The sequence below is a fragment of the Saimiri boliviensis genome, chromosome 14 (assembly GCF_048565385.1).
Source record: "Saimiri boliviensis isolate mSaiBol1 chromosome 14, mSaiBol1.pri, whole genome shotgun sequence".
Lineage (NCBI taxonomy): Eukaryota > Metazoa > Chordata > Mammalia > Primates > Cebidae > Saimiri > Saimiri boliviensis.
In genome coordinates, this window is record NC_133462.1 from 13,578,136 (window position 1) to 13,588,079 (window position 9,944).

A 9,944-nucleotide genomic window follows, 5' to 3' on the forward strand; every position below is an offset into this window, starting at 1 on the left:
TCATCATGTTTTTCAGGCTGGTCTCAAACTCCTGAACTCATGATCCGCCTGCCTTGGCCTCCCAAAGTGCTAGGATTACAGGTGTGAGCCACCAAGCCTGGCCTGACTTTTTTTTTTTTTTTTTTTTGAGACGGAGTTTCGCTCTTGTTACCCAGGCTGGAGTGCAATGGCGCGATCTCGGCTCACCGCAACCTCCGCCTCCTGGGTTCAGGCAATTCTCCTGCCTCAGCCTCCTGAGTAGCTGGGATTACAGGCACGCGCCACCATGCCCAGCTAATTTTTTTGTATGTTTAGTAGAAACGGGGTTTCACCATGTTGACCAGGATGGTCTCGATCTCTTGACCTCGTGATCCACCCGCCTCAGCCTCCCAAAGTGCTGGGATTACAGGCTTGAGCCACCGAGCCCGGCCTGACTTTTAACTAATGTCTGTTTTCATTAAATCTCCTCCCCTCCCACTGCTTCACTTGACTAGCCTAAAAAAATAAATAAAAAATAAATCTCCTCCCATTGGTTCTCACATCAGTCAAGCAATTGGCCAGAATTTTTGCTGCAGTGTGTGTCATTCTTCCTATGGAGTTCTAGTATTTTCTTTTTGTTTGTTTGTTTGTTTCTTTTTTTTGAGACAGAGTTTCACTCGTTACCCAGGCTGGAGTGCAATGGCGCGATCTCGGCTCACCGCAACCTCCGCCTCCTGGGTTCAGGCAATTCTCCTGCCTCAGCCTCCTGGGTAGCTGGGATTACAGGCACGCGCCACCATGCCCAGCTAGTTTTTTGTATTTTTAGTAGAGACGGGGTTTCACCATGTTGACCAGGATGGTCTCGATCTCTTGACCTCGTGATCCACCCGCCTCGGCCTCCCAAAGTGCTAGGATTACAGGCTTGAGCCACCGCGCCCGGCCCCAAGTTCTAGTATTTTCTATCCTATATTCTTTTATAAAACACAAATGAAAAAGACCCAAAATATTCTGTTCAGAAAAACCAGTAACATTCAGTGTCTCTGCATCCCATAAAAATTAGGAAAGTCAGATTCCCACACTCAGGGAACCATTACAAGAGCTACAAAGCCTTAAAACTCCAAGGTGACAAAGATACTCCAGAGGGAGGCTGTCCTCACCCACTGACAACAGGTTCCTAAAGTTCTCCACCATCACATCTCGGTATAGCTTCCTCTGGGCAGGCCCCAACAGCCCCAACTCCTCCTCCGTGAAGGCCACAGCCACATCCTTGAAGGTCACTGCTTCCTATGACAAAAACACATGACCTCAATCTTACAACCAGTGTCCACTGGAAGACAGCTAACACTAAGAAAGTGAAGAGAACAGCTGGAAAGCTGTCCTGGATTCCCAGCTGTTTGTAGACTTCCCAGCCCTTCTCCTGTCTTGCAAATGCCATACACTGACTTACCAGGAGTGCTGCTATGAAAAAGAAAGCTTTGTATATTTACTGGGTGCTCTCAATGAATACTCTTATAAGAAAATTTCCAAGAACTATTACCTCCTGAACCTAAAACATTGCCAATTTCCTCAGAAATGTTTACCAGTTTAGTCCCAACAGTGTTTGATAGCACCTGCCTTCCTACTGAGGTGGGAGCCAAGTGAGCAGTGTTTTATGTGGAAATAAACCTAAAGGGCATGTCAAGTTTCTGAATGAAAGACTTTCTCTCTTTCCTCCTGTCTTGGTCTTTCACTTGAATATAATACACTGATCCCAGATCTTTAGTTTTTCATGTGAACTTGAGCAGATTCCTCACTTTTCACAATCCCTTTTCCATTTATGTTCAAAACGAAGACAAAACAAAGAACCTCCTCATATAGTTGCTGTGAGGTATCAATACATGGACAGAGTGCCAGTGCTTGGCAAATCCTTTACTACCACCAGGCATTTTAAATTAAGGTCACATATTACTTTGACTAAAAAAAAATATTCAATTCGGCAGGGCGCGGTGGCTCAAGCCTGTAATCCCAGCACTTTGGGAGGCCAAGGCGGGTGGATCACGAGGTCGACTGATCGAGACCATCCTGGTCAACATGGTGAAACCCCGTCTCTAATAAAAATACAAAAATTAGCTGGGCATGGTGGCGCGTGCCTGTAATCCCAGCTACTCAGGAGGCTGAGGCAGGAGAATTGCCTGAACCCTGGAGGCGGAGGCTGCAGTGAGCTGAGATCGCGCCATTGCACTCCAGTCTGGGTAACAAGAGCGAAACTCCGTCTCAAAAAAATATATATATATTCAAAGGAAAAAAAGACTAGTAAATAAAATATACACAGGGTAGGACTGAGGCATGAGGAAGACAGAATCTAGCTCTTCTAGTGAAAAAGTCTAACAGTGTTTTTTCTGTGTGAAGCAGCTGTGAAATCCTGATGCACTGTGCCCTATTTGAATATTCTATCAAAAAACATCTGAAGTACCACATACAAAACATACCTTTTCAATTCTAATACCTAATGTTAAGGATTTTAAAAGGCAGTATTTTTCAAAATTGATTTTTTCAGAAAAAGTTAAATGTAAGAAACTAACACTGTAGTTCCTAAAACAGTAAAAATCCTACATTAACTGCCTACATAGAGAGAATAGTTTAAAAACTGGCTACATAAATTTGATAGAAATATAACAAAAATAAATATATATAATTTAAGAAATGTAAAATTACGTCTATGTTATGAATGCAAATATATAATTACGAGTACATATAATGAAGAGATTACAGAAATATAAAAGCAGCCAAGTTGTAAGCAGGGAAGTAGTAATGTAAAAGATACTTTTCATTTCTATTAATTTTTCTGAGATGGAGTCTCACTCTGTTGCCCAGGGTGGAGTGCAGTGGCACGATCTTGGCTCCCTGCAACCTCCACCTTCCAAATTCAAGTGATTTTCCTGCCTCAACCGAGTAGTTGGGATTACAAGCAAATGCCACCACACCCAGCTAACTTTTGTATTTTTAGTAAAGATGGGGTTTTGCCATGTTGACCAGGCTGGTCTCAAACTCCTGACCTCAAGTGATCCTCCCTACCTCAGCCTCCCAAAGTGCTGGGATTACAGATGTGAGCCACCATGCCCAGTCATCATTTTTATTAATTTTTCTACTTTTATTTGTAAAACAAAAATGATAAAATAAAACTAAAAGCAAAACCAGCTAAACTTAAATAAGACAAAATAAGCACCTAATACACTCAACAGGTCCTCAAATTCCTTGACTCTTCCTTGAAAAAGAAAAACCTGGTCCCATCTCTAAGTACTAAAATGGGATTTTTTAACAGGTGGGAAAGGCAAGCTCTACTCACCTTGAACATATTCATTTTTAATTCTTCCTTCTGGGGAAGTACAGAGTCCTAAGAAACTGAACTAGGAAAGAAGAGAGAAGTAAATGAAAACTGGGAAAGTATGTTGCTAATCCACATGGTCCTTCTTTAGGAATTAGAAAAGGTCTGTACTCCTTGGGGTGGCTGTAGCTGTATGTGACCTTTTTTTTTTTTTTTTTTTTTTAAGACAGGGTTTCACCATGTTGGTCAGGCTGGTCTTGAACTCCCGACCTCAGGTGATCCGCCCGCCTTGGCCTCCAAAGTGCTTAGATTACAGGCATGAGCCACCACGCCCAGCCTCATGCTGTATGTGACTTTTAAGCAGATTATGGCATGGAGCCTAGATACCCATCTACTCCTTTTAGCGGCAGTTCAGAACCTGCCCAACCACACACAGTGGCCTCACTGCCCATGTGCTTGTAATTGCCCGCTAGTAGTTCTTATTCTGAGTACAGTATAAATTGAGATGATATAAGTACAGTAGGCTCTGGAATTGATATGCATGGGTTAAAATCCTGACACAGTACTCACTAGCAGTGTCACCTTGGGGAAATTATTAACATCTCTTTGCCTTATTTCTATCATCTCCAAGTGGTAAAGAACAACAGTACCAGGCCGGTGGATCACGAGGTCAGGAGTCCAATACCGGCTTGGCCAACATAGTGAAACCTCCTCTCTACTAAAAATACAAAAAATTAGCTGAGTGTGGTGGCAGGCGCCTGTAATCCCAGCCACTCTGGAAACTAAGGCAAGAGAATCACTTGAACCTGGGATGCGGAAGCTACAGTGAGCCGAGATTGTGCCACTGTACTCCAGCCCAGGTGACAGTGAGAGCCTCCAACTCAAAAAAAAAAAAAAAAAAGAAAAAGAAAAAGAATAACAGTACCAACCTCATCAGATTGTTGAAGGTAAAAACCTCTTACAACACAGTCAGGTACCTTATTTCTTTCCAATTGCAGTGAGTAAAAGATAGTCTATAGTTTGAAATTATCCTTAAAAATATAATTTCCAACAACAGAATATTATAAGATAGTTGGAATTCACAGATTGTTGCTATGTCATATCAAAGTGTCTTATAACTTCTGAAAAACTTGTCATCTTTCCAATAGTTTGCTAACTCAACACTGAACTAATAAAACTAAGATACTGCAATTAAAAAGACAGTTTGACAGCCCATACTTAACTTAAATTGAAAAGGTAATAACCTGGCCAGGTGTAGTGGCTCACACCTGTAATTCTAGCACTTTGGGAGGCTGAGACAAGCAGATCACTCACAGTCAGGAGTTGAATACCAACCTGGCCAACATGATGAAACCCTGTCTCTACTAAAAAGACAAAAATTAGCTGGACATAGTGGCAGGCACCTGTAATCCCAGCTACTTGGGAAGCTGAGGCACAAGAATTACTTGAACCCAAGAGGTGGAGGTTGCAGTGAGCCGAGATCACCCCAGCCTGGGTGACTAATATTCTGTCTCAAAAAAAAAAAAAAAAAAGAAAAGGCAGGAAACCAAGTCAGTATTGTTATAAATAAAGGAATGTGTAATAAATAAATGGCAGAAGAAAAAGTGACAAAAGAAAGCTCCTATAGAACATAGAAACTAATACAGGTAGAATAAAAGGTAACTAGAAAATCATTAATAGATGCTAGAAACTGGTGCAAGTTTGGTGAGGAATAAGATGGCTACATAGTCTCAAAGCATTAAGTTCAAAAGGAAAAAAGTAACCTGGCATACATTTTATCCAAAAGAACAAAGTTGAGACCACTAGGGGGACAAACCCCAAACCAACATTTGACGACTCCTATGATGCACTGAGAGGGATGCCTCACCACTTTTATGGCATCTCTGCTGATAATGCATAGTCTGAATTTAATCATGAGTAAATACTAAAAAAAAAAAAAAAAAAAAAGGAGCATTTTACAAAATATTTTGTCAATACTCTACAAAAGATATCAAGAGCAAGAAGGAAAGTCTGAGTAATCATTCTAGACTAAAGGTGACTAATGAAATTTAAAAAAAAAAAAACCTAACTGCAATACATACAACTAGACTGGAACCTCGCCTGGGGGAATAAATTACTTTCAAAGTCTTTACTGGTAAAAATGGAATAAATTTAAATACAAACTGTAGATTAGGTAACAGTAAGTTATCAATGTAATTAATTTCATTTTTATCACTATTTCTAGCTTGCTCTCAAATGCTTCAGCAAAAAGACAAAAACAAAATACAAGTATGATGATAAAGTTGTGAAAGTGAAAAGACCAAAAAGAGAAAACTGCTCTGACAACTAATAGCGGCAACAGCCAGAACCTGGTGTTTTCAATTTATCAACAAAAACAAGACAGGTTAACTCACTGATCAAGGTGAAAAAGAAAAAAACAAGACAACTTCTAACACAGAGAGAAATACATTCTACAGTGACAAAAACAGCCAAATAACTGCCTCTTCCATCTAAGACGACCACTTTGTTATGGGCAACAACTCCAGCCTCATGTTACTTCCCCACCTCCCACATAAAAATTACTACAATAGTCACCAAATTGCTGCTGCTTCTTGACAGCGTCCAAACCAGAACAAACCCTCTTGCCTAAAATTCTCCCCAACTCAGCTAACATAAACCAAAACCCTATAACCAGGCCCCTCCTAATTGCCTCTTACCAAGACACCCCATGCCATGTGTGGGCTCCTTGGATACAGCAAGCTAAAACAAACTTAATTGTCTTTGGTTACAGGTATTTTCCTGGTGATGTTTGGCTGACAGTCATTAACAGAGCAAACAGGCAAAACATAAACAACTGGTGAACAGGGGTTAAGAGCATATGAGATTTTCTTATACTATTTTTTTTTTGCAACTTTTCTATAAGTTTGAAATTATATTACAAAAAAAAGTTGGCTGGGCCCAGTGGCTCATGCCCGTAATCCCAGCACTTAGAGAGGTCGAGGCGGGTGGATCACCTGAGGTCAGGAGTTCGAGACCAGCATGGCCAACATGGTGAAAGCCTATATATCTACTAAAAAATACAAAAAAATTAGCCGGGCATGGTGGCAGGTGCCTGTAATCCCAGCTATTCCGGAGGGAGGCCGGAGAATCGCTTGAACCTGGGAGGCAGAGGTTGCACTCCAGCCTGGACAATAAGGGCAAAACTCCATCTCAAAAAAAAAAAGTTAAAGAAGTCAGGAAACAATCATTAACAACCATAGTAACTGATAATGATAACAACTATGGCAATAATATCTAACACCAATTAACAGTAACTAGGTAGCTTATCTTCCCACTTCAGGAAGGAGGCCTCCAATAAAAAAGACAGCAAGGCATCTACTCCCCGAAGCCTGGGAAAAACAGATCTTCAGGACTCTAAGTCCCTCCATTTTGACTCTAGACTTGCCAGTGGCCTTCTACTCATGTCATGGTTTTTGCAAAGAAACTTGACAGTTAACAATATTTAGCAAGAAGGAAAAAATCACTGGACTGAGTAGGGTTCTAGTATAACCAGCTCAGTTTTATCTGTGACATCTGGCAAGGTCAGTTTTCTAGTCCTGAGTTTCCAGATAAGACCTTTTCCTGAGCTTCTCAAACTTTAACATGCCTCTGAATCGCCTTGGCATCTTGTTGAAATGCAGATTTCCGGGTCCTATCTGCAAAAAAATCTAAATGAGAAGGTCTTGGGTAGGGCTCAAGAATGAGCATTTCTATCTGGGTGATGCCAATGTTGCTGCTTTGTGGACCACAGTATGACTAGTGTTGCATTGTACTCAGTCCCCCCAAAAACAGCTCCTACTAAACAGAAATAAACACAAGAAAAACTTGACAAAAAGGCACTAAAACAATAGCTGTTATTTTTATAACCTAAGGTATGTTTATAAAGATGTAAGGTATAAAGGTAAATGGGGAATTTACACACATTGAGCAAAGTTCCCACAGTGACAAAGCTCCCACAGTGAAGTCTCAACCTATCTTCAAATGATACTAGTCAGTTTCCTATGGCTCATGGAGAACATGCCAAAGAAAACTACACTCAGACTGCCCAGGTTTCAACGCTAGCTCTGCCTCCTACTAGCTGGGTGGTTATGAGCAAACAAGTTATGTTCTTCTTTTTTATTTATTTATTTATTTATTTTTAAGACGGGGTTTCACCATGTTGGTCAGGCTGGTCTTGAACCCCCCCGACCTCAGGCGATCCGCCTGCCTTGGCCTCCAAAGTGCTTGGATTACAGGCGTGAGCCACCATGCCTGGCCACAAGTTATGTACATGTATGTCTCAGTCTCCTCGGAAAAAAAAGAGTATCACTTCAGAGTCACTGTTGGGCGGAAAGGTGTTCATTTGTGTAATTATAATCACTTCCCAAGCCCAAATATACGACCCACACATTCTGATTTATGTGAATAAAACAAGAATAATATTAACAAGTCTTACTCACATGAGTTTCTGCTGCCTCCTCCTCTGTGCAGTGCTTTTTGAGAAGTCAGGGCTGGGGAAGAAAAAGACGCTGTGAAAAAACCAGGATTGTGTCTCCATCCCCGATATATCAGCGGCATCCCCCAGTACCAGTGAGAAACAACCATCGCCTTCCTAAAAAGAGGTCAAGGACAATCTAGCTTCACGGGCTCACAGAAGTTCGCTACAAAATGAGAGTTTCTAGGGAAAACGTAGTATTGGTAATCCACGTACCGGGCAGTTTTAAACTTTTTGTACTACCTTGCTTTTTCCCACAACATTCTATTACTTTTATTTTCCTTCAGAAGAGCAAACAAAGGCACGGGGATTAACTCGCTCAATGTGATACTGCATAAAGTGGTAGGGCTGGCTCATTAGGTGGAAGGGGAGTCACAAGGCGGGAGCAAACAGCCCCAGAGACCTTCAAATCTGAAGCACCACCCCAGCCGCCCCAAGCCAGTACGGCCCCAATGCAAACAAGCTCCGCCGAGGGAAACGCAAAAGAGCATCCCAGCCCCTCAAACCTCTGCTCTTAGCTGCTACTCCTTTTTTTCTCCAAACAAAATACAGCTAGCTGTTGACCATAAGCGCATTTCGGGGAAGTTTGAAAGGTTCCTGAGGAGCTGACCTAAAGCTCCAAAGCCAGGGAAAAAAAGATGGCTGCTACGTCGTCTTCCTGGGCGGAAGTGCCTCTGACTCCCAGGAGCACTAGGACTACACTTCCCAGAATTCCACGGCACTGCCTTCCTCGAGCAGGAAGTGCCTGCAACTACCTGGAGCGACTGGACCTACATTTCTCAGGATTCCGCAGAAGAAGCAATTACAGCCTAACTGTAGCTGAACTATGTGCGATTACACGGAGCTCCGGACAACATATCACAGAATGCTGGAGTTGAGGGAAAAGCAGAACAGTATCCCCCTCCTGGACTACACTTCCGGAATGTCCCAGCCTTCTGATGTGGAAGTGCGAACTATCTTGAGCCCCTGGTTTTCATTTCCCAGAATCCCTCACGTCTCTTTAAGTATTATTATGGTCTCAGTGTTTATGGCCCCGCCAAATTAATATGTTGAAAACCTAACTCCCAAGGTGATGGTATTAGAAAGTGGAACCTGTGGGAAGTGATCAGATCAAGAGGGCAATGCCCTCATGAATAGGATTAATGCTCTCTTCCAAGTGGCCTGAGGGAGCTCCTTTGCCTCTTTAGTATGTGAGGACACAGCCAGGACCACCCATGACTCAGCGGGACCTCACCAGACACTGAATCTGCTGGCACCCGATCTTGGGCTTATATGCCAGCAATTCCACTCCTAAGTAAATACCCAAGATAACTGAAACATATCCATACAAAAACTTGTTCTAAAAAAGTTCATAGCAGCATTAGTCGTATATTTTATTTATTTATTTATTTATTTATTTATTTATTTATTTAGAGACTGAGTCTCACTCTGAGACGGAGTCTCACTTTGTCGTCCAGGCTGGAGTGCAGTGACGTGATCTCAGCTGACTGCAACTTCTGCCTCCCAGGTTTGAGCAATTCTCTGCCTCAGCCTCCCGAGTAACTGGGATTATAGGCGCCTGCCACCACGCCCAGCTAATTTTTGTATTTTTAGTAGAGACAGGGTTTCACCATATTGGCCAGGGTAGTCTTGAACTCCTGACTCATGATTCACCTGCCTTGGCCTCCCAAAGTGCTGGGATTAACAGGTGTGAACCACTGTGCCTGGCTGAGCTATATCGTATTTTTACCCCACACCCATTAAGTGAATACCAAAAACAACTTGTGGAAATTGGATAATTTTATCAAATGTATTATTTGGGCAGGACTGACATTTACCATGCTTTTCCTTATTCTCTTACCACTTCTCTACCTGAGAAGTACTTGTTAATACTCAGGTAGAGAAGTACTAATAAGAGAGTTCTACACTTATTAGAAGGCAGTCATTTCAAAGTCTGGATGGAAATGTGGAAAGTCAGAAATCAAATAAATTCAAAGAGGGGTGATAAAATTTTTGTCATTGGCAACTACTTCTGACACTTTAAAAGTGTTAGAGTAAACCCCTGCCTTAACATTGATGGATTAAAAATTCAATTGTGTAATATTCAGTAATCTCCTGTCAGGTTAATTTTTTTTTTTTTTTTTTTTTTGGTCTGCACTGTCAGAAAAATCACAAAAGATACTTCAACTTGGCCGGGTGCAGTGGCTCATG

The 9,944-nt window shown here is 41.8% G+C and overlaps 1 protein-coding gene across 10 annotated transcripts in view; it reads right to left on the bottom strand.

Annotated features, from left to right (window-relative positions):
* Positions 1-8,414, bottom strand: part of ZNF226 (zinc finger protein 226) — a 30,264-nt gene extending 21,850 nt beyond the window's left edge. Inside the window, exons 1-4 of one of the 10 annotated variants that reach the window (XM_039466334.2) lie at positions 8,261-8,414; positions 7,720-7,770; positions 3,284-3,339; positions 1,116-1,242 (exon numbers count right to left, since the gene is read on the bottom strand). In XM_039466334.2, coding sequence (XP_039322268.1) covers positions 1,116-1,242; positions 3,284-3,298 — 142 coding nt within the window. In that variant the 5' untranslated portion in view covers positions 3,299-3,339; positions 7,720-7,770; positions 8,261-8,414. Of the gene's footprint in view, positions 1-1,115; positions 1,243-3,283; positions 3,345-7,719; positions 7,771-8,260 lie in introns of all 10 variants that reach the window. The other 9 variants (XM_039466332.2, XM_074386235.1, XM_039466333.2 and 6 more) reach the window with 9 other exon arrangements.
* Between the last annotated feature and the right edge of the window lie 1,530 nt (positions 8,415-9,944).